Genomic DNA, 24,703 nt, shown 5'->3' on the forward strand with positions numbered 1-24,703 from the left:
AGGCGCACCATCTTCAGCAATGTGAATTTCAGCCCACTTAAATGTATTAAAATTAGTGGTGTGTAAAAACTAAATCTGTTGTAAATCGGTGCGAACACATACCTTGGCTTGAACAAATTAGAGAATCAAGAACATCTCACTCGCGCATAGGTTCCAATGATATAGGAAACAAAGCAGAAGAACAGTTTGCCCTAACGAGGCAGATTCTTATGCCGGAAGAAAGTGTAAACTCAAAAAAAAATAGTCTTTATTCTTCCTTTGCTAATCAAAGGGATAACATTTGTGTTGAACAATTTTTTTTTGTGAAACTGTTAGCTGTTGTCATCTCTAAGTCGCATGCCTGGGAGAGCTAAAGATTGTAGTGTTCTTCGTGGGGGTGTAGCTCAGTGGTAGAGCGTTCGCTTCGCATGTGAAAGGCCCCGGGTTCAATCCCCGGCACCTCCATGTTTTTCTTATTTTTTCCTTTTTCAATTTTAACGCCTGTACAACTGCCGCCAATAAATCAGAAAGAATCTCAATATGAGATCATTAAAGTAAGTCGTCCAATAAATTGAAGATATCATATTACCAAACGTGCCGGAAAGTTGCAACTAATGAGAAAAATGTATCACAGCAGATATAAAATCGGAATAATGAACGTTATTATAATCTATGCTTTATTATTATTACTATATCAAAATATACTTTACTGAAATATTGGCAGTTAGTGAAAGCACGATAATCACTTCCTTACTATATCATGCAGGCGGCATAAGCTTTAACTGAACAAGTTTTTATTGAGATCTTCATCAATGATTTGTTTTTTAAGACAGTAGCGAAACAATTTCGCCTGAAAATAGCCATTTTAGCTTCATCATCTTTCATAAAATCTTTAGCTAAATGTTACTAGCAACAAACAAAAAATTTCGATCCGCTTCGAAAATTGTCCTATGGCACTAATTTAAATATCAGCCCTTAGATATTCCGTATAACAAGAAGAGAGACTCTGAATTATTATCACTCGTTCAGTAATTTTCTTAGCAATTGGCGTTCTTTGAATAACTATATTGCATTCTTCGTATCCTTCCAAAACTTTTATTATTTGTTTGTATTTATTCTGTAGATAATCCTATTTATCGTGATTTTGTTTGTAGTGCAGCTTTTTGCTGAATATATTTTCGAAATAATATTATCTAGACAGTTTAATAGACACAGTCCCAAAGGGACAGTCAGTTCAATTTAAATTGTCAACTTTATCGACTAATTTCACGTTAGGTCAAACAAAGCGTTTCTCTGTATACGGTGGTTGTTCGTTTTACTTTGGCAAAGGATATCTGAGCTGTCAAAAACAGATTCCGCACCTCATAAACAGGCACGCTATACTAGCTACTTTGAATAAGCAATCACATCGCGGCCAATTGGCCTATCTCTAACTTCACCTATTGTGAGTTTCGCTTGTAAAGTAAGCTGTAAGTTTACGGATCTGCTAAGCGTCGATAATATACAAAGTGTCAACAAAAGGCGCCTTCAAAAAATGATCCGTCCGTTCATAAAAGGCTTTGCCGCGAAAAGCAAATCGATCTATTCCAATAAGCACTATAACATTTTTACCTCCCCCCACCTACTTCTCATATATTTGTGGAGTCATTGGTATCTGAGGTCAATTGGAAGCTAGAGATCTCATGACCAAAGCAAGACCTATATAACCAATGTTACGAGCTCTTTTTGGCCCATTATAATACACGCAGTGAAACGTTCACTACTGCAGCGATGCCTTTAAATGCGTCTACAATTTTGCGGGTTGCTTCTTTTGTGGTTCGTAACAAATTTCTGCAATAATATATTTTTTATACTTATAAGTAGCTATCACAGTACTATGTTAATTAAGGTTTTCGTTGGCGAAGACTTCGCATGTGGAAAAAATCTGCAGAATAAGACATTGTATTGGAAACGCCTACTAAATTTCATTCTTTCCGATTCAATATAACGACATTGTCATTGCGTAGTTACTTTTTTGGCAAACAAAAGTTACTCGAACAAGCTGATGTAACTCTGTGTATCTGACAAATCAGCAATCACCATGTATTCATTTACAGTACTACCCGTATCAATCATTTGAGGCACCAGGTATAAACGTGCCAGTTAAAGGCTTTAATGGTCATGTCCTACGAGCAATATGTCGGTCCCTCCAGTTGACGTGAGTAATTAGTAATGTCTGTCAATATTTTGATTTTTAATTACGATGGGCGATATTGAAAACCTACGAACTGTCCACTTTCTGTAGCAATTTTAATCCACATCATCATTATTATTATTTTTATTTTATTTAGAATTTGAGCTGATAGTATTTAAATATTTTTCTATTATGTCTTAAAAATCATAAAACATGCTGCCGACATATTTGTTTTTTATAAATAAAACGTTCGTTTAACTTTCGTTCTTGCTTCGACCTATTATCTTCTATTGAAAATTCTATAGGATCTTTACGGTTAGTATACATATTTCCACTCATTTGCTTGGTGTACGTTGATCTAGTTTCAATTAAGAGAAGACGTTGATTACTTGATTCAAAAATGAAATCTGGATTCAGCGGCTTCAAGAACACTTGGAATTTACCAAAGAATGGAAGGATTCGGATAAGATTACACTTTCTAGTAATATTTCATAGTCCAATTGTGTATGACTCAGCTTGTGCGTTTAAGAATTCTTTAATGTTAAACTTGCACCTTGGGCTTGTTACACTAGGCTGTTAGAAGTGTAATGCCATCTTGTATAAACTTACTTGGCAATGAGAGTTCCACTTATTAGAATAATGGATTACAAAGCTAAAGGGAATGTGTGGGGCAGCATAGGTGTCCGATACAATCAGATCTAAACCTTAAACAACTTGAGGAAGTTGCCTAATCATACTCTGGACCAAGTTCGACGATGCACACCTGAAAAAAACCATATTAAAAAAATCAAACGGAAACGATTCCTGACGGAGCTTTTCTGACGACTTCCCTGGCTTACCACAATGTCGCAACATTCCTCTATGATTTCGTAATATGAAACTGAAATATTATAATGACTTTCGCACGTAAATCCCCTGTTGCAACCTAAACAGTTACGAAATAATCGAGTCGAAGGCATGGGGTCTCCAGAAAAATGATGGAAGTTGGACTGGAGCTATGGGACGCATCGAAAGAGACGTAAGTCACTACTAAGCAACCGAACAGTGTGCCATTGGTAACTATCTTTTTTTTAGTTAGCAATTTTTGCATCAGTAAACTAATAACGGCATGTTATTTTGCATTTACTACATACACATTTGCGCAAGAGTCCAAACGCTACTTTTAACTACGCTTAGTCAAACAAACTTAAAACCTTATACTCCATAAAAAAACGTGAGTAACTTTACTTTGTAGACTAAAATGTTTAATCACACCGTTTTATATCCTTCGGACTGGCGTGATAAATTGATTTGATCCTTTTTTTCACATTTCGGGCAATAAACTACATGATCAAATCAGCATTTCCTTAATCTGTGACAAGGGCTCTTAGTGCATGTACCTTTTTGTCACTGAGGCAGCGATTACACGTTCGTGTTCAATTGAAAGGGAGAACGGTAAAACTGTAATGAGCGTTGTAGTGATTTCGCACCTCAGGTATTTAAAATTCACGTGTGAATACACCTTTCAGGAAGCTGACATGACCTTATGCCCTACGAATCCGACAGCGCCTAAAATGCTTGTGGGGGAGCAGACATTTCCCTTGCATCCAATCGAATTGTTAATCCTAAATGGAAGAAAGACACGACATGATCAAAACATGTTTGGGATCCTTTTCACGTTCGACGTAAGCAAAACAAATTAGAAAAAAATACTACAAGGTTGAATGCATTTGACCGTTAACTTAGTAATAATTAAATTCTTTGATGTGATGGGAGCTCAAACACTTCTAAAAATAGCATGGTCCTAGAAAGCAAGTTAGGGCTATTCAACATCAAACAAATACATATGTAATTGCCAAATCGAATTGTTTAATTTGCATCGGCCCAGTAGCTTAAGCCATATCGATCTGTCTAAGTTGAGCTAACCTTACAACTCGAGATATATATTATGTAAGCAAAGTCCCCCCCTACAACCGCTGAAAATGAAAAGTTAAGCTAAATTAAAGCGGCGCAATGATGATCTATCAATAGTTGAACAATTGTGCTAGTTTCGAATACGATTAGGCTGCTGAACTGCTCACAATATAACTTCTACCTTCTACCACTGACTATTTTTAGGGTTCGGTGTGGGCGGTTCTCGTATTCAGTTTACTGCTTATGGCCTTACTAATGACTCTCCTACACTATACTATCTCGCGGATTTCGCCATGGATTCGGTATCAAGGCCCTTCTACAACGTACATCAGCTATGTATTCATGCTAACCCAGAATACGTTTAATGAAGGTATACAGTAGATTTAAAAATTAGTATTGTAGAAGGTTCAACATAAAAAAAATACCGATGTACAAGAGAATTAGTCAAAATAGGCTTCTAATTTTATGCTTCCGGTCACGCATTATCTGTATATGCCCTACCTACACAAAGACATATAAGTACTAAAAATAAAAAGGGTGTACTTGTGCGAACCATAACAAGCCTTTTATATATATGCACTGATAAAGATTTAAGATCTGCCACTACTTTTTGCCAGTGCCTTTTGTGTTAACCAGCTTATTTTTATTACAACTATTATGCAAACTGTATGTAGAGTAGATCACACGTTCTTCTCTCTGTGCTTAATCTCTGTTTGCTTTCAAAAACTTGCTTTTGGTTTTTGTTCGTCATCTTTAATGTTTTCTTTACAATTTCCTTATTCCCGCTTTGAATAATCCGATACTGAACCGACAGGCAACACATTGCCCATGCTCTGCTTCGCTCAAAAGCTTCTCTGGCTACAGAAGCTTGTTTGTTCGTTTGAGGTTTTGAGATATCATTTTCTTCTGTGATTTTCAACCTTCCACTTTATGTTCCGGAGATTCTTGCATCAGCACCGAACTGTTGTTTAGCTAGTGTTTTCATTAACTCTTATAGATTTTACCAGCTACTCTTGCTTTCGAGATGCAAGAATATAATCGTTGAGCGTTAATATTAACACTAACGATATATTGAGCACTTCTGATGACACTTGACGTACTTATCGTCATACCGATGGGAACAATGGAAAAAGAGGTGCTGAAAGCTAACTGGATAATGAGAATATTTGGATGGATAATATCCTCAAGGCTGTATATACAATTGTTTGAACGATATGTTCTTTAAATATTAGTCTAAGCTTCACCACTATAGAACACAAAGTAAGCAACAAATCAAAAGGTACGATCTTAAAGGTACTAAAGAAACTTATATGATCAGCTGCCCATTCCTGTAAAATCAGGACGTATACTCTAGAATATAGAAACATATTTCAAAGGAAAACGATGGAAAGTGCTTAAAAACAAATACTAGATGACAAGAGAGAAGAGTGCATCTTTGATTTAAACGAATGCCCAGAATAATGCAAACATCTAAACAAAAGCTATTGCTGAAAAGAGTACAGTATCCAACAACCTCTTTACTTGGCGTATAATCCTAGTTGACGCTTTTTTCCTGTTTTTTACTTACAGGATAAGGTATCTTAATATCATCTTTGAAAAATTGGCTTAGCTAAAAAATTTTAAATATTCGATCAGTTAAATAGATCGAATAAGCTCATACTACTCCTTTGTCTGGAGCTTTCATTCTGAGATCCCTCAATGGATGCTCATATACGATAGAGGCCAATTTCAAATATAATATCGATCTGCTAGTCGAATATAACTCTTTATATTATGAAATTTTCTTATACGATATAATATTATGAAAATCTATATTATGATATATTATTATTTATATTATGACAATTTGGATAATTTGAAAACACTGTTTTAATGCATTTTTCTCTAAGAAGCTTCCATTGGCTCATGAAAAGTACGGTTGTGCCTTAGGAGCGGCTCTAATACATTTATAGAACGAATAATCGACAAAAATCAATGCTCCCAAAGTGGTATAAACTTGCTCGTATTTCAGGCACAGCTCATCCTCCCCCGAAGAAAAATTCCATTAGTTTGCTCTGGATGTCCTGGTTACTTTCCATTCCGATTATCTTAATGAGTGCGTTTGCTGGTCAACTCAAGGCGTCGATGATGTTCAAACCGGAAAAGCCCAAAATACATAATCTTCTTGATCTATATAATAGTCAACATGACGTTTACTTAGCGAAAGACAGCGCGGGAGAGTCAGCTCTTAAGGTAACAAAATTTAATTTGGATTTTGCAAAATGAGAATAAACTTTTATTATTGTAAATTATACATGTGTAGTCAACGCATACTTTACTCATAATTATTTTTATAATTATGAGTATATATTTTATATATTATAATAATAAAATAATTGTGACTGCAATTGTTTATGATATGTGAATTTGTTAGATGTTATCTAATACACCAGCTATCCTTAATTTATCAGTATATATAGATTGCCTTGAAATGCCGCCCAAATGGAGATGAAACGTAACATTTAAGATTATTTTATACGAGTTACCGTTTACCAATTTTTTGTTTCAAATCTCAAGTTCCGATTATCAGTTCTCGCTTTTTTTTCGCCCAAATATTATTTTTTTAAATATTTTTCTTAATTTTTTGAAATAATTGTTTTCGTCTAGGCTCATCCTGCGAGGTACGTGCAGAAAATGTACGCTCGAATTCTTTCCGACAAAACTTATGGGACCGCTGAAAGAATTATTCAGGTAATTTTAATTATTCTGTATATGATAGTGCCTGCGGAATCCGGTTGTTTTAATCCTCGTTGATTTGTGTTTTTGTTCTTAGCTTGAAACATTAAGAGGAACACCTATTTGCGGCATATAACCCTTGAAATTTTTCCTGGCAGTTCTAAGTCTTCTTCATTGAAGTACTGTCCGCAATGACCATGAGCCCTGACCGACTCCAGATATTTAAATGTGACATAAAACAAATAGAATTAGAAAGCGAAAGCTCAGTCATTATGAAACGAAGATGCATTCAACCCACATTAATTTAAATTCTTGACGAATAATGACGTTTTAATAATCACTGTAGGATGACGTTCTCGATATGGTTCTTAATGACCGCGCATCAATTATCACTTCACGCCCCGCCGAAGCAATGGTCGCTGAGAGGAAGTGCTCAGTAATAGAACAAGGCGATTTCTATATCAGTGAGCGCCCTGTCCGGGCATTTAATGCTGTGTACCATTTAAACTATCGTCTATCTTTGGATCTGCGGCGGAATATTCAAGACCGGTAAGGTTCATAGCACTGATAAATTGGAAAGATACACATTAGTTCTCAACAAATACCTTTACATCAATTCTCTCACTTATTTACTTGTTTTACAAGTTGATGTTCAGTAAAACTAACCGTACGTCTTCTGGACCAACTGCGTACTACGCACTCTTCGAAACTGAAAAAATACTCGTATCGGATTCAGATATTTTGAACCTTTTAAAAGCATATTCATTTTACATTGTTTAGGCTGTGTCATACGTTCCTCATACTGGTAATTTAAACATGCATTATTTAACACATCAAATTTCTCGTGCCGATGTATTTTTCTGTTTTCGTTGATTAGGATTGGTTGGTTGGCAGACAGTGGTTTGTTAGATCGCTGGTGGAAAGAGATTGCTGGTGCCTGGAATGGTTGTTCCAGAGGAGATCCTCTTGATCTAAACGCCCTGTCGATCTCGGACTTCCAAATGATTGCCTGCTTTTGGCTTCTTGGCATCTCTATCGCATCTGTACTTTTCGTTGTGGAAAGACGGACCTGTGTCAGCGGATGTGCGAAACTATGCAAGCGGAATCTATCATGCCATGGAGAATAATACCGCTAAAATAGCGTATATCCGTTCGCATGGTTGAGGACAAATAAACCTTTTCGAAATTCTAAATTCTAAGGAAATTGCAGGGCTCAGCATATTATTTTGCGTTGGGGAATAAACTAGCCTCGCATCAAACTTTATAGACTGTTGCCGATGCATATCGAAGTAAATAAATTTTACTTATAATGAATCAGAAAAAATATACTTGTGTAGTCTACCTGTGCGTGTATGTAGTTTAGAAACAATGCATGCTCATCTATTGATTGTTTATTTGTTTTTATTTTGTCCAATATGAACTGATCTCCATTAGATATCTTTCATTAAAGAAACACTTCTCGTTGATTTCTACATTTACAGCGTTACTTGTGTAATAACGATGCGATTTGATCTCTGTAGTTCAATAGCTACTCCTGAAAAATACACCGCTTCATTTACAATATGTTCCTATCTGCTGAGTATTGCAACGAGATCGAGTAAGATATATTCTGGGTCCATCATATATATATCACTACGGTCCGATTTACGAATTAGGCCAATAGCATCTCTTCTAGGTTTCCAGACGTCCCGGCGCCACCACCGTTGGTGCTCTCAGTAGTTCCTCCATCTGCAGTCAACAGTCGAAAATGCCCCGATTCCTCTGAAGCATAAGCTGCCGCCCTAAATATTAACAGAAGGATGATAATAGAGTTGTGAAAATTTCCCTAAGATTTAGCGTAGCTATGCTTAACCATTACTTAAAAATCATCAAACTTCAGTTGGTAGCACTCATTCACAAAGTTGTGGTACGGCGATGTATTGATAATAAAAATACCCTACCTAGGCCTAATTAGAGAGGCAGAGCATCGTGGGCACTTTTTGGGTAAACGCTTCTACATACAAGAATAATTAGCTCTATTTTTTTTTAATTTAGTCTGTAGAACAGGATATTTCACCTATAGCGAGCATGGATTGTTCGGCACTCATCCAGCAAGCGGTTTCGTCTTTCTCGAAGTGAATTTACAAAGTCTCGTATGTCCAGGACACCATGAGCAAAACCCACATCGTGTAATGCCTGATTGAGAGAATCGACGTGTGCATTGCAACCCCGTAGAGCTTCACGATCCTGTAAGAAACAGGAACCCGTAGAAAAATAATCTTAATACCATTGCGAACTGAATTAACAGGTAGCTATTTGTGTTTCTTTTGAAGAAACAAAAAGGAACTGTTAATTACTGGTAAACTTACCTGAGCCGCTCTTAGGTAGGTACTGATTCTAGACAAGAATTCATGCAGGAGGTCGGCCAGCATATCAACGCAACGTGAATCGACAGCTCGGAACCCACCCACACGCGTGAAGATGAGCGTGCAATGGCGTAGCGCTCGTGAAATTGAGACTCTGAAATCCAGAAACGAGTATGAAAAAGAACGATGAACTGTATAAAATTCACAAACGTAATCAATAAAAATGCATTTAATTAGTAATATGTTGCTGGCCAATGAGGCAATTATATTTTATTTATTTGGTTAAGTTTTCAAATTATAGGGCCATTTGATAGGGTAACATTCAAGCATACTCGACTGCTTGATCGAACCATACTGCCTCACCTGTGACAGTAAGTAAGCGTGGTATCATTGAGTTTTTGATGTTACTCATTCGAATTGGAATCCTTTACGAGTGTTTAAAAAAGTGCATATAAAATTGTTTTATTTATGGTGATTCGAATTATGTTTTACACTACTAACTACGCAGTTTTCATAATGATAAAATGAACGTAACATACCTTGTTAAAGTCAAACGCGGATCCAGCGGCGCATGCTGAACATCAACCTCCTCCACGGGAATTTCCGAAAGTGCTACTTGATGACTACACCCCATCTGTACAATAAGCATACTTTAACGCACTATTGATATAAAACTATGCTCCGTTGATAAAACGACGATAAAAGTATATAAATTTCTTATCCTTCATGGTTCGAGTTGGAAAACTATTTTTTACACTTAAACTATGTTGTCAACTTTGCTTTTTTTGTAAAACGAAAAAATTTGTTTCCTAACACGCTTTTCTACAAGCTTCACGCGAGGAGCAGCCCAGTAATAGCTACCGAGTAACAAAATTCAAAATTAATTTAAGAAAACATACAGCAGCGGACGTAGCGGCCACTTTTGTGGCATATTCAATGTGCCTTTCCAGTGATATTATGTGACGCGATAGACTATCTGCCTGTGAGACCACGGAACAACAGCCAGCCTGAAACTCCGGTCGAGGCTGGTGGTATAATACCGGTCCTGTAATAAGAACAGTATGTATTTTTTGCTCATCAAATATTGTTTCTATCCAGATAACAATAGGTGCTTGCCTCTTTGTCAGCTTTACCTTAGATCTAATAAAATACTGATAGAATACCGATAACCTTATATAAAAAAAAACTCAAATGATACAATTAAATTTCACTCCTTCTTAGAAAACAATATTTCATCGTCATATTTTCCTTTTGTTTTGAAATTTTGTTATGAAACTTAATCTATCTTACCCGTTATAATTTTATTGACCCTATGCAAAATTAAGAAGATCAGTCTTTCTACTGGACATGCAAATTACTACTACACGGAAAGCTTTCTTGGACCGTAAAATTCTACATCAATAAAAACTATAAAAAAAAAAAAAAAAGAAAACCATTCGCAACCTTACCTTCGACTGTGGGCGGCCGTACTTTAAGAAGCATTTCCTTGGGTATCGTCTGTACGGCACCTTCCGTTGGCAAGTCCGTCTCTGTAGCCTCTACGTCCATCTGTAAAAACAATAATCCGTGTAATTATTTTTCAAGCATCAATGGACGCTTCAATAACTGTTCAAAATGCTTTTGTGTAAGTTTTTGACCACAGAACATCCCACACCAAAATCTAACTGCCTGATCAACTTCAGTGAAAAAAAAAGCAGAAACACGTGAGCTAAGTTGAGACATTACAGTTGATACAGGCATAACAGCAGAAAGTTGGTTCTTTTCAAATAGTTAGTAATCAAGATTATTACTTACTGCATTTTAGTAGCAAAGTTAATCTTCACTAATAATTTTGCCTAAGAAAATATACAAAATCTAAATTTCCACAAGACAAGCTCGTATATTTACGATATTAATATATATATATATATATATAAATTTAAGGATATGATATAGCAGGTCGTTTAATTGTTTCTTTTCTAGTTCAAGACAGGCTATTACACATTGCAATCAATTGCAAGCCCTAAATAAAGCGTCATGAGCTTTTACGAATAAAGCTTGACTTCATTTGATCATAAGCAAATCGATTGTGAAGGAGCTTCCTTCTCTAAAGGTAGATTTCACAATAAACTCCTATAATCGTATTATAATCATTTCACATTAAGCGTGATACCCCCCAACAGATTCCGCAATATGAATATCGGAGCACTAACTAGTGCTCCTAGAATCATAATAGTTCAAAACTGTTGTTTTAATTGTTGAATCAGGCTTCTACCCTAAATACCACTAAATATAAGAAGTATGAGTGAATAAATTCAATTTATTTTTTCCCGCCGCAATAAAAATGACAAGATTCATTTTCCGCTGTTTCGTGAACTAAGAGTTACCTAGAGATGTCGGTGTAGGAAACTAACTGAATACCACATTTCGGTCATACAATGCCCAAATAAAGACGACCCCACTTAAATCATTTTGACGACAAGATCTTCATTTCGGAAAAAAATATACATTATCATCTTTTTAAATATATTATTGTTATATATTAATACATTAATGTCAATAGCATGAGGCCAACCAGGCACAGAAATCAATGTACATCTTGGAATTATTCTACGTCCTAATAAATCATCAATTTTTCACTTAGATTTCAATATAAAAAAATTATCTAGAAGAATCACAAGTATGGACCTGGCCAACTAACTACATGACTGCGACCATGTGAAGAAACTTACAGTGTTCGGAATTTACTTTTTCGAGTGCTTAATAACAGAACGCCAGATCTTCGACGTCGTGAAGGGCTTAAACTTCCGTGATCATATTTAAGATGTAGCATCAGCTTTTAACCGCTAGCTACCACCTTCAATAGTATTACCAATGCATCTCCTTTGCTTGCAACAATCGAACACCGGCAATATAAAGCGCCAAATCAAAACATTAGTATCCCGCGCGGCGTGCACAAAGATTGGCGATCACTTGAATCAGTGCTTCAGCACTTATATGCATCACTGGTTAGCAAGTTAAACTATTTTCGTTCTAAACACTTGATTCTATTCGTTGTCTTCCGACGTATTTAGCAGGATATGTTTGTATCCGTATCCAGAAGAACGAGGAAAATCGAGCTTAAGCAGTGTCTCTGTAAACTCCGCAATCCGTGTGTTAGGATAGGCATCCCGAGGTTTAACCGTGCCCGGCAGCTAGAGGGCCCGGCTCAGGCGCCATCTGTTAAGTTTCGTTTCGTATGTATTATACTGACGCCATAGCAAACCGTGCGTGTGAAGGGAGTGAACAGTCGTATCTCTTGCCCCCAATTATGTTTAGGTGCAACGCCGGCTCTTCTCCTCCATTTTCATTACAGTACATCCTCTCTTTGGTTTCTGTTGTCCATTGATTCATTTCAAATATATAGTGTATTCGCGATAAATCGTGAACTGTTTCGTATCTACGACTTACAAAAAGAGAAAGTCAGTGACCTTTTGTGCGCGGAAAGAATTATTTGGTGATTGTTAACAGTTTGCGTTCCGTATTGTGCTGTGCTTTTGTAAACATACATTGAGTTCGGGCTCTAGTCTTTGGCGCGACTGGTTCGATTACGGCATCCGTTTAATTGGAGCCTTCACACAGTAATCCGAGAAGGACCTTCATTAATAGAACAGTCCGTATGAAATGACCCACCTGTCGGGACACGTGGACACGCTTACATAGGCTACAAAAATTAAGACTTAGGCAATACTTAGCAAGGTAGTTGGACTGTAGTATAAACATGAAATAACAGACACAAAGGCTTCTGCGTATACTTTATGTGATGCTGCTTCTGTTGGTTGTAGAATTGGTTAGACTAACGGTAGTAGTTTAGGCAGAAGTAGCGCCAGTTAAGAGTAAATCCTTCAATAGACAGTGCAAAAAAAGTAGTCAGAAGTTTCATTGCGGTTTACTCTTATGTTTAATCGATAACTGGTAAAAATTAGTAGTAGTAGCAGCAACTAATGGTTGAGCGCTAAATTTTTGTAACCGACTTTCGTGGGTTAAGTTGAAGGACAGCTGCACGGAAAACTGTAAATCGTGGTATTTTATTTTCTTCTTTATCAATGAAATAGCTTTCGCCTAGATTTGCCGCGACTAGCTTATATATATATATATATATATATATATATATATATATACTTGTGTAGATAGTAAATAGAGCTGCTTTTATTTTTGTCTCGAATGGATGAAAGAAAGGTGTACACTTTTAAAGTGCTTGATTTCTTGCTGAACACGTTTCCAACTAAAATTATTGCTGAATGGAGCCAGAATATTTAAGGTAGCTCGTTGCTGATATAAAACCTTGTGGGATCAATAATCTTTATTATTGACATATACCACTGCTGTTGAGAAGCATTTTCGTTAATGCAAACTTAGTCTATATGTAGGCATTCATATTTTCTGAATTCGAACTTACTCATTTAGGGTATTATTACTCCTATTTTACTAGTGTGTTGCCCATACCTGGAATGCAGAACATTGATTCATTTAATGTAGTGATTCACCACGTGTGATGCCATGTGATATATGTTCTAAGTGAGATTTTTTCAGTGACTAAAACTGAATAATTTATCATTTTATTATAAATTTTGTAGTCAACAGGATTTATTGACACACTAAAATTTTCTACTAGTCCTGAACATTATAATTCTAAACATCCTAGCGCGTTTTGAAATTTAGCTAAGTCTACTATTAAACATATGCGAGCTTGTAACACCATATTAGAGTAGTTACCATTTGTGCGGCTTATTTCATTTAGAAGAATTTTTTTAACCTCGGGGGCGTTACTCTAAGTATTTCCTTGACTAATCCTTGGTAAAAAGAGTTTTACTCCTTTCAGCTTCTAAGACTTTAGACAACGTTGCGAGACCGGAAAGTTACCTATCAACGCGCATTTGGCGTTTAATCGATACTCGTAAGAAAATGTTCACCGAATTTTGTTAAACGTACTTTTTTTCTGGTGTATGATACGGCACACGCAACGTTTCAACACTGTCATGATCATATATGCGGGTCTGTACGCAGTTCTACAGGCTTGTATATTAAGCTTCACTCCTTTTTGGATGCCTGAATAACCAGTTCTTATGGATAATGCTCGTAGAACTCTTGTAAAGGTAGCGATGTATAAATCGCACGTCCAGTTTCATCTTGCGTACAAGACTAATGCCACGATAAGATAAAATAAAGGTCAAGGGGGTATGGTTAACGTTCATCAAACGAAATCATCAACCCAACTGTGATGACAAATGACTTTCGAAGACAATTTCCTGTTGTGGTCAGACCGTCATCTATGTATTATGGATGGCAGCTATATAGGGGCACCTACAAAGCTTCCATCGCACCGTGCTATGGCGTGATTCTATCAAATACGTGAATTATTACTTCTTTCGTCACAAACAGCAGAAATAACTTTGACGTGTTTGCGTTGTGGTTACATTACCCAGAATGTTAAAATGAATTTCGAGAATGGGTAACTTCTATGAAATGTCTGCCCACGTTAATCGTGAGCATTTGCGCATCAAGAAAGGCAATACCGCTTTTTTTTGCACAAACGTTCTCGGGTGCTAAGGCGCCAGTCCTATTGCTTCAGATACAGCTTCCTACCACTGAGTAGGGTGCATCCCTATCGTTTTGCATTTTCTTAATCAATATCAAGTTATGAGCCATAAAGAAGATATGTTATAACAACCTTGACACAGAACATTCACTTACGCTGGTCGTCGCTAACTGGCATAATAAGAATTCGCGCTTGTTTGCTCCGGATCAGTTTATTCTAATGTCAATATTTTTGTGAAATTAATTGTATAAAATGCGTTTGTTTAGTGAAGCAGCAAAGACATATTCACGCGTTCAGCTCAGATGATAACGTAACATAATTACAGATGAATGAATAAGTTCAGTGTCAGCCACAATAGTATAAATAAAGAAAAAAATACGTATTGTTTATAACAGGAATTATGGATTCTTAAATCTATTAACTATAAAATGGTGCATCATCTATTTGCATACAGGTCGAGTCTCATAGCTAGGCCGAATTAGTAACGTAATTGTTTGAGCCACTTAAAGATGAATGAACTTCTTGACTTTGAAATTCGATACTACAGTTAAGGATAGCTTTAAATGGCTGGTTTTCAGCAGAAGCGTTTTAGCCAAAGCCTGTCTTGAGGTTTCGTAAACAGACATACGTTCATTAACACGGCAACGTTTGAGAAACGTAATCGATGAAAAAAATATTTCGCATTACAGTGGCAAATATTTTTTTGAACATGCCGTTTGCTTTTTTGATTCTTCAAATCGTCATTGACCGATGTGGCCTTAGGGAATTAGCGGACTGTAATCAACGAAATAAAAGCACAAAATCGTAAAGGTGTCTAAGATCTGTCAGAGGCAGAACTTACACCACAGAGACCTTTTGGTTGTTCTGTGCACACCGTTACTTAAAGCGTGTTATCCCTTGCGTAGTAGTTAGTATTAACGTGCTTAGTCTGATTTATTCTAGATTATACGAAATAAAAGTTACACAAAAAAGTGTTATTATCAATGCGTTCTTGATATCTATCAGAGTAAGAATTTTTTTCAGTAGAGTATATCGTTGCAAAATGGAAGTATTAAGCTCCTTATGAAATCTTGATTTACTCAACCACATTCCTGCAGTACCATAGAAGTTGAAAGAAAGCGCTATTTCTATCAGATCCTAATGAAGCAAACGTTCAGCAGTGATATTGTATACACTAAGGTCCTATGTAAATTGTTAATATACCATATAATCAAGGTCGGCTTTACAATAAAAGTTATTTAAATGATGGAAACATCAATCGGAATATTGATCGTATGTGTGTGCAATATTTAGATATAATTTGGTCATTTAAAAGAGAACATACAGACATTGGACAGAGCGGTAACCATTAGAGTTGAAGGATTACCAATCATAAGTAACCTGAAGACTATATTTAGCAGTTAAATTTATTGAGTATGCGCGGATATATTTATGTCTTCTCGGTCTCTTTTTAGTTGGACGGTTGTTTGTCTGTTTTTGATCCTTTAGGCGAAGACCAACCTTCGCCGCAATCCAAGATTGACGTAGACAGCATTACAGTGAGCTGTATAGTAATACTGGCGCTTATAAGGCAGATGTTATTTTAAGGCGTAAATATATTTCAAAGCCTTTTATCTTCGAAAGTAACATGTCTGATTGATAGACACGTAGCTTCCTACACAATAAAGTCACAGGATAAACTTCTAGCGGTGGTAGATATGAACGCGTTTCGCGGGGAGACTTAAATTAAAGTTGGGTTTGTGTGACAATGGTGTTACTGTAATACAATCAATGCAAAATATATATGAAGCACTATATTATGCAATAATCTTTAGATTTTTTTTGAAAGGTTTTTTGAGATTGACTATTTTGTTATACTGAAGGAATGGTTCAGCCCAATGTAGCCCTACAAATGCTACCATAGGTACTGATGCCAGAACCTATCTTTCATTACTAGTGATTGAGGATACGGTGATTTATTATTGAACTGATTAGCAATCGTTTGAGCGGACGCTAAATGGACGATGCTAGGTGCAAAAAAGTTGAAACGAAAATTGAGTGACTAATTAATGACTCTAAGTTTAACATATACCAATGTAAAGGGAGAAATCTGTCGATACCCAGGGTTTGACGAAGATTATTCAGCCCGCTCTAACTCAAAACACCCCATGATAAAATATCAAAAATATTCAGCTGTAATCATTTATATCCTATAAATTTTATATTTCTAGCAGCAATTAGGTTGTGGAATGTGTTTAACAATTTTAGAACTGTATAACTGATATATCACGGGCTACCGCTTAGTATTTCGTTCTATAGACAAAAAACAAAATGACGTTCTGTTAAGTCTGCATTTAAGGCTTATGTAAAAATTTTTTCAAATTTATACCTCGTGTTTATGTTTGCTTTCTCAGTAGTTTATTGGAACAAACGATTAATAGACAAAAGTCAAGTGAGTCTAGCACAGTACCGTCTAGTGCTTTCAGAAAGTGACGCAGATTAGAGTGACGTGAAGTTAATATAAAAATTTGGTACGATTCACATATAACCGCGATGTGAGACTATCGATTTCTAATATGAGACTAAGGCCTGCTATATTTGTCGGATGTACGCGTTCAATGATTCTGTATTGGACGGCTACTACATCCTGATAATGATTTGTAATTATGACACAATAAAATATCACTTAATCTTTATAACTTTATCACAATGAAAAGAAAAAACAGATCGTCTATTTGGTCCACATACAAGGCTACAGTTCAAACAGGACGTATTTTCTCAGTTCAAGTTCGTGTTTGCGCATTGTTACTTATGCTTATTTAGTACCCACGACCATGGCCCTCTATTTAACTGATCAAGATGGTTGTTGTCTTACCACCTCAATTTAGGGCAAGTTTATGATTTTGTAATATATGCTAATGCGTAATGCTTAGACAGTGACGTAGGACTATATACACTTTAGTGACACGGCCAGCTCTAGGCATGATTTACGTTCGCGATGATCATGTAATTTGTGTAAACAAAATGAGGCGTATCGCAGCATCGTGTTTCATTTGCTCCATTTTCTTATCTTTTTTTTTTTTACAAGTGGTTGGGTCTCTATATTCAAACACATAGTGAATCTACAGGGTTGTTAGTAGATAGAACCCCCAGACGCGGTTCTTACTGATACGCCCCCCCTCGCGCTATGCTATTACGTTAACAATAGACCGAGCATGCACTGCGACCTCGAACTGGTAATAGGTATTGACTTGAGCAGCCATTTTGTTATTGCATCTGGAGTTATGAGCTGTTATTTTATTTGCATTACTACACGGATTTGTGGCGTTTACAACAAACGCTGGCGCAACGAACTATTATATATTGGTCATCTATTTACTATCGATAAGCGTTTGAAACGCTGCACAATGCTGATTCTGTTGTGACGCTTGTTACATAGAGAACTACGTCTGTTTGCTTGATTGATTTATCTATGATGCCGTTTTATCGATAGATTTAACTACAGCCGACTCGATGTGTGAAACTTACTTGTGGCTAGAGAAAACAGTAGAGATACTTAAATGCGAATAGAGCTTGAAAAGTGTGCACAGTACAGAAGAAGTTGTCTTGTAATAATCTTCCCATGGGAATAGCTAATTAGAGCATCATTAAATCTGTATAACAGAACGACTTGTATAGCTTACGACTAACCTCCAATTTTAATTATTTCTTGCCATCAGTCTGCTTTGTCGGTAGCTCAAGTCAACTTAAGCCATATGACGTATCAGTAAAATGTAATATACCTTTTCCTGCTGCTGACGGTTAAAGCTAGTGACGCCGTAGTAATGTATTTTGCGCACTTTCTAGATGTTAGGATACGGGAGCCTGAGACGTTTATGGTTTCAAGAGCTTTTTCAATCAGTACAACAAATTCTATAAGTGTTTTATAGCTCTGTCTGCCAGTCGTGTCAATGGGTATTGACTAGGAATAACCTTAGGTCCTTAAAAGACTGCTGCAAAGCCTAGCACTTTAGCCACAAGTGTCAACTAAAATCGTACATTTGATCAAACCGCCAAGCTCACGCCCATTTTAGCAACCCAATGTGAAAATACGACGCAACGCCTTCTAGCAACTACGCACGACCGTTAGTGATCGTTTAGTGCTAATGATTAGCCGGACCCTATCTCTTGTTCTCTTTCTTTCTAAGAAAAACGTAGTCCACATACGGCTTGTCTTTTGAGCACAATCCGTCAGTAGTATCGTAGTTCAATTAGTTCCGTCTAAGTTTTTTGCTCTTAGCTAGAAACATTAAAAAAGATGTGGCGTTCGCCGGGTCAATGCTTTGATTCGAGATGCAAAAAGATGAGTAAGGGTCAAAATGTACCTGTCAGGACCTTTTATCTGTAAAAGATGCAATATGAGGTTTATGCTGATAGGACGTGTTTTACTTAATATCAATATTACGTGAATTATATTTTGGTCGTCAAATAATTTTGCAGAGAGTAACTAGTGGTAAGATAAATGGCATTTCAATTGCATTCGAATTTAATGATTCACTAGATGATAAAACAGACTAAATTTTTGTTAAGTAACGCTAATCAAAGAGCTAATACATAGGCTGAAAAAGCCTTGTGATACTCCGAATTCGCACTTGCAACATGAAATAGTTCAAATCGTCTGCTACCGCAGAAGTCTTTGCTGTATGATATACCGTACAAAATCAAATATTGACAAAGACAAATCGTGAATATATTACTCTTGATACGAAATATTTTATTTGACAACGGGCTAGCTAAAAATAGGAGTTTGCATAATATGCTTTCGCAGCCAAAGTGTGACCTTTACTCCATAGATCTATCTCTACCTGCATTAAGATGTGTTAATTATTATTTTTGAATAGTCCTTATTCATTTAGTCCAGTATGATTGAGGGTGTTTTAGTACTCAGGATTGCCCCGTAAATATAGACTTATACATAATTAGGTCATATGTCCTAGGTACAATTTGTAATTTTTTTTGTCTGCAGTTACGTCGAAGTCAACATTGTAATACGATGTCCGATGGTAATCATAGTGGACATCAAGGTCACGGACATTTCAAAAGCCACAATATATCCGGCACAGGCCATCAAGTTCCAGTGCACAAAACAATGATAGAGGTACGGTTTTACGTATATATAACTATTTCTATAGTTTTATTTTTAATGTTTATATTTCTATATTGTTGCAAAAACCTATTTTAAAATATTAATTTCTCTGTTTTAATATTCATATAATTATTACCTGAATACTAAATGTGACAGATCCTTGAACTGCTGGATTAGTGAGCCGTGGTTTCACAATTTTGGAGTATCCCTTAATAGACAGTAAAATCTATAGAAAATTCTAAGAAGATTAAAAATGCTCAACGGACCTCTTGCAACATGTGTGAAATTGAACCAATGAAAATTTCGTAAAAATTTTGAAGGAAGATGATACTACTGAATGACCGCTTGATTTAACATGCGGCGTAGCCGTGCATCGGCCGCTATAAGCGCTTACGTTATTAAAACGCGGAAGAACGCTACCGATAGCTTACTATTGACATGTGCCTAGTTTAGTATGACAAATATTGACAGTCCGTTGGTTTCTTCTAGGAAGAATTCTACGTGAGAAAAGCAGCCAGTTAAGTAACACTCAGTAGATTTTAATTGTAATCCCGCTACCGCTTGTATCTAGCCTACCATGGCATTTCAATATATAATCTAATTTCTGTAAGGGAACAAAGTAACCAAATAGCCATTTACTAAAGCAAATCGTATGTTTTAGATGCATTTTATATTCGACCCAAGCCTGTTTTTTCTCTTAGAGCACCGTATGTTGATTTAAATCATCCCAAAAATTGTCTGCTTTACCTAAAAAATCGTTCATATTACATTAAATCCTTGATAAATATCAGCTTAAGGTTAGAGCCTGTAACGCAAAAAAAGGCATTATCTATTGGGTGCGTCTTCTGGCAAAATTAGCAACCTACAATCTTCAGACTGATAATACAATAGTAGCTCAGTACTGGATAGCATACCGGCTGTTTTTTTATATACCCTACATATAACGTTTCTTATATTTCTGTACCATTCCAGATGATGCAGATGACCTTTCAGTTTGGAACAAAAGAGACATTGCTTTTCGACTTCTGGGAGGTAATTTTACATCAATAGATGTTTTCTACTTAGAAAGAACCTAAGAATTATGAAACTATTTATTTATCCGTTTTTATTGCAATTCTATTTACTTTGTAAGTTTATTATGCTACCGAAAATCTAAACAGGCCCTTACTTAGTTCAGACCCTGAATACCGTAACATGACTACTTCAATCAGCTTTGCAATTAGGTATTAGACTACTGAGGGGGGCGAGCTGTGGAATCGATGTCACCGGTTCCAACCCGTGCCAAATACGATGGATAAGTGAATATGAACTTGTTTCCTTGAAACAAACTGACCGTGCATCCGAATGTGTAAAGTATAGTCCGATATAATTTTTTTTTTGATGCAAATTATTAATTTGTAGTTGAGGAAATTAGCAGAACCTAATTGTTTGCAACATAATTTTGTCATAATAGGTGGACAGTACGATTGGTATGATACTGTCATGCATTGCCATCTTTATCATGGCGTTTCTTTATGAGGGTCTTAAAACGTTAAGGACACATCTAATACACAGAGAGCACCGGTCAAGGTATGTACCTCTAAACGGTAAATCAATGGGCATAATAGTAACCTATTTTCTTCCCACCGGTTATTTTACCTCTATTCAGTAGTGAGGATATCGTCAGCTTGGAAAAATGCTAATTTAAGTTGAAATCGAATCTGTTTTTATGATGTTGGTGAGTAATTAATATAGCATTTATTTTCTATCTTAGTTATTTATCACCTTAGCTATTATGTTTGGTCTATTAAATGTAGATAAATACCCAGTCTGTCTATTACAGATATACCGTTGTCCGTGCTGAGAACGAGATGGCCGGCCCAACAAGCGCGGCTCCCGAGGGGAATATCGCTATTCGGTGATTGATATTTATTTAATATACAACTACAATTAATACATACAGTTAATAGATAAATATGTACTAAATTTTGCAACATTAACTAGCGGCAATTTTTTAGCCCACCTTTGTCCCAAAAATTTTTTTTCAAATAACATTGAAATACGTAAAAGTAATACTTGAAGTACAATAATGAGTTACTAAAAAGGACCCGTGGGTTTCTTGGGAACTGTAATATCAGCTTTTTGTAGTTTTCAAGTTACCTGCTGTTTCCCCCTTGCGATACTCTTTATTGTTATTTGCAGATTTTTCTGTTCCTTTATCCATGTGTTGCAATATATTCTGTAGTTCTATTCGTTTCATTATCTCACAATTGGAATTAAATCGTTTGAATCGTCACATTCTTAACCTACCAGTCAGTTATCGCCTTACCCCATTATAATTGCTCTGCATGAACATAAATTTGCGCCACGGAAAAAACTATTACTATTATACGCAAATTGTGTAAGTTTGTGATAGCACTGGTCTGAGATTTTTGCAACGTTAAATATGTGTCGTTGTTATGTCCTCGAATAGCAGCAATAAATATTTCTCTATCGGCGCTTTACAGGTCGGGCATGCTAGGTTTAACACACATTCAACAGACGGGCTTATATATGGTGCAAGTATTACTCGCATACTTTCTGATGCTGCTGTTCATGGCCTTCAATGTATGGATCTGTCTGGCGATAGTTTGGGGGGCTGGTCTGGGTTACTTCGTATTCGGATGGTATCGTGCTTCAGTGAGTTACTCTGTGGATGACCATTGTTCGGCGTAGAACCTGCTTTACAGCACAATTCATGTATTCTGCTATTATATCGAACAGACTGAGATACTGCCCACCAATGAGGTTTCAATGGCTGCCATAGTCGCACCGGCAAGTTCGCCTGTGCAGATCAGTTATATACCCTCACACTTGTTTTCAGTGAACAGTGGTTGTGGCTTTGTTCTGTGCAGCTGGAAACCTGTTGTTCATGTTTTCCACAATAAACGCAAATTTACTACACACTAGTGAGAAACGAGTAGTCTAACAACTCAAGGGCAAAAAGCTTTTGGGTAGTGCAGTCAATAGATCGATTTCACGACGTCTAAACTGGAAAATGATGGTCATAATTTTTGGAAACGGATAACTTGCTAAAGTCGCACCTTTGTTTGTAATAAAATATAAAATAAAAATGCTTATGGTATATAATATAGTGCCAATGCGAAACGCTACTTTTCATAAAAAAGCGTAATTTAATATTTCTGTAACCGAAGCTCACCTCTATAGATTTTTTTGGCATAAGTGAAATATGTAAGCACGAATTACCCGAACAATGACTCTTCTAATTACTAGTAACGTTATTGCTGTTCGAGTAAAAATGCATACATTAAGAGGAAATGTGTTCTGTTTCATTTTATATTTTATACATAGTACTGTATTTAGGCCTGGTGCATATGGAGATTATTTTGACAGCAATACTATATATATATATATATATATGTATTTTGCGCAAGTACCCCGGTAGAAGCGTTACTTAGTCTAAAGTGGCTTAATTGGAAGTGCAATTTATTATGCATCAATAATTAGGTCCCGAAGCAAGTATTTTGCGTTTAGGTCAACATTCTCATCACTATTACTGCTGAGTACAACTGGATTATAATTACATTTTAACCATTCCGATAATAAAAACCTATATTAATAGTAAAATATGAGCCTGCCTAAAAATTTGTATGGCCGAATTTTACAAAGTGACTATTTGCAAGCCTGTTTCGATGCAACTGAATGAAGTCTCTTTTTATATATACTGCGTGCGAACGTTATTGTTTTCGGTAAGCAAGCTCCAATGTTCTAAATAAATTATGGTGAATATGTAAGTTAATTGATGCTCTACCTAATAAATGTCTAGGCTTTTAACGCAAGCTTTTTCACTTGGTAGATGTTGCTTGTCAGTAGTTGTCTAAGTTTGAGAGCGGCATAAAATCTGCACCTTCTGTAAACTATTTTACTTTGTCTAATAGGTCGCATGTGTCAAATAGCTTGCTTAAACATTAATGGTAACTTTAATTAGTGTAATGTACACATTATTCACAAATCTATTAAGTTCAGTATGCTAAATCAGCATCAATGTAACCACACAATAAGTCAGAACATCTAAATAGACTTTATTTAAATTGATTCGTAAAATAATCGTAGAAATAAAATAAATACAACTTTCCATTATTCGTGATCGGCTAAGGCAGCTTCTCTTGAATTGTATTGCGTAGTTTTAAACAATAATCGCTAATAATGCACTAGCAGGTGCGGCTTTTAAAGGACATCTACGTCGTTGGGTATCAGATCTTGACAGGTACTCCATCGAGAATATCCTTGAGACGGTTATTGTACCATTCGACCTTGTCCTTTTCATCTGGACGTGACCGGCACAGCAGTTCGAATAGGTTCCTAAAAAAATCACCATGGGATAAAAGAGTAAATAGAACTACTAGTAACGACAACAAATTACCATTAAAGTGATGACACTTAATTAACCGATTAAATAATAATCGGTAAAGCATTCCATGATGTTTTGTTAAATGTATAATATATATGTGGATGGCGCTGCCATGGAGAGCAATTTGCATTCTACTTTATTTTCAGAGTAATTTTTCTAGGTCAATCATCGAATTCGAGAAGCACAGAAAAGAATCATTTTGAGACAGTATAACATTACATTCCGATCCTGGTTTCCAAGAAAATAATGGACAGTTTACGAACTTGTAGTCTATTTGTTGGAACTGCGGCCCATTTTCGACGATTCCATTGAGAATATCTTGGCCGGAAAGAAGCATTAGTGCAAAGTATTGACAAGCATGATCAAGTGAAACTTCGCGACCAGCCGAGATCGTCGTAAGCTTCTGTTGGATCGCATAGATATCCCTATAGTGTAAAATGAGCAAAAATATAGGCATTATTTAAACGCTTCCCCTACTGCGCTAAATTTAGGGTTACCCGTAACTATTCTAATTTATTTTCCGGGTGTGATAGATGTTACCACATAT

General features: G+C 36.2%; 4 protein-coding genes and 1 non-coding gene across 10 annotated transcripts; 3 read left to right on the forward strand and 2 right to left on the reverse strand.

Annotated features, from left to right (window-relative positions):
- The first annotated feature begins 372 nt into the window (after window positions 1-372).
- TRNAA-CGC (transfer RNA alanine (anticodon CGC)) lies at window positions 373-444 on the forward strand. Its single transcript has one exon. It is a non-coding gene; the product is annotated as a tRNA-Ala (tRNA).
- An 855-nt stretch (window positions 445-1,299) lies between these two features.
- On the forward strand, window positions 1,300-8,086 carry LOC111255330 (putative glutamate receptor). The gene is made up of 9 exons (XM_022817195.2): window positions 1,300-1,794; window positions 2,076-2,176; window positions 3,086-3,170; window positions 3,661-3,816; window positions 4,250-4,415; window positions 6,057-6,277; window positions 6,692-6,775; window positions 7,107-7,309; window positions 7,638-8,086. Exons 1-9 carry the CDS (start codon window positions 1,750-1,752, stop codon window positions 7,885-7,887), a joined length of 1,311 nt encoding a protein of 436 aa, XP_022672930.1. The 5' UTR covers window positions 1,300-1,749; the 3' UTR covers window positions 7,888-8,086.
- Window positions 8,087-8,139: 53 nt separating this feature from the next.
- LOC111254742 (uncharacterized) lies at window positions 8,140-14,193 on the reverse strand. 2 transcript variants are annotated; one of them, XM_022815914.2, is made up of 8 exons: window positions 14,056-14,193; window positions 13,523-13,569; window positions 10,554-10,653; window positions 10,005-10,150; window positions 9,645-9,739; window positions 9,109-9,259; window positions 8,817-8,986; window positions 8,140-8,541 (listed from the first exon to the last, which is right to left on the reverse strand). In XM_022815914.2, the coding sequence occupies exons 3-8, from the start codon at window positions 10,651-10,653 to the stop codon at window positions 8,412-8,414; spliced, it is 792 nt and encodes a 263-aa protein (XP_022671649.1). In that variant the 5' UTR covers window positions 13,523-13,569; window positions 14,056-14,193; the 3' UTR covers window positions 8,140-8,411. The 2 variants fall into 2 exon arrangements, with proteins under 2 accessions (XP_022671649.1, XP_022671641.1); XM_022815906.2 differs by lacking the exons at window positions 13,523-13,569; window positions 14,056-14,193 and adding an exon at window positions 11,817-11,958.
- On the forward strand, window positions 12,165-23,579 carry LOC111254750 (protein SLC31A2-like). 5 transcript variants are annotated; one of them, XM_086987553.1, is made up of 6 exons: window positions 12,165-12,320; window positions 19,647-19,778; window positions 20,739-20,798; window positions 21,220-21,335; window positions 21,589-21,663; window positions 22,253-23,579. In XM_086987553.1, the coding sequence occupies exons 1-6, from the start codon at window positions 12,165-12,167 to the stop codon at window positions 22,458-22,460; spliced, it is 747 nt and encodes a 248-aa protein (XP_086843679.1). In that variant the 3' UTR covers window positions 22,461-23,579. The 5 variants fall into 5 exon arrangements, with proteins under 5 accessions (XP_086843679.1, XP_022671669.1, XP_022671661.1 ...); XM_022815934.2 differs by lacking the exon at window positions 12,165-12,320 and adding an exon at window positions 12,327-12,822; XM_022815926.2 differs by lacking the exon at window positions 12,165-12,320 and adding an exon at window positions 12,327-12,736.
- Window positions 23,580-23,807: 228 nt separating this feature from the next.
- Window positions 23,808-24,629, reverse strand: LOC111254770 (exocyst complex component 4-like). The gene is made up of 2 exons (XM_022815961.2): window positions 24,420-24,629; window positions 23,808-24,107 (listed from the first exon to the last, which is right to left on the reverse strand). Exons 1-2 carry the CDS (start codon window positions 24,611-24,613, stop codon window positions 23,999-24,001), a joined length of 303 nt encoding a protein of 100 aa, XP_022671696.1. The 5' UTR covers window positions 24,614-24,629; the 3' UTR covers window positions 23,808-23,998.
- Between the last annotated feature and the right edge of the window lie 74 nt (window positions 24,630-24,703).

This window comes from Varroa destructor, unplaced genomic scaffold (genome assembly GCF_002443255.2).
Source record: "Varroa destructor unplaced genomic scaffold, Vdes_3.0 BEIS01000001.1, whole genome shotgun sequence".
Classification (NCBI taxonomy): Eukaryota; Metazoa; Arthropoda; class Arachnida; order Mesostigmata; family Varroidae; genus Varroa; species Varroa destructor.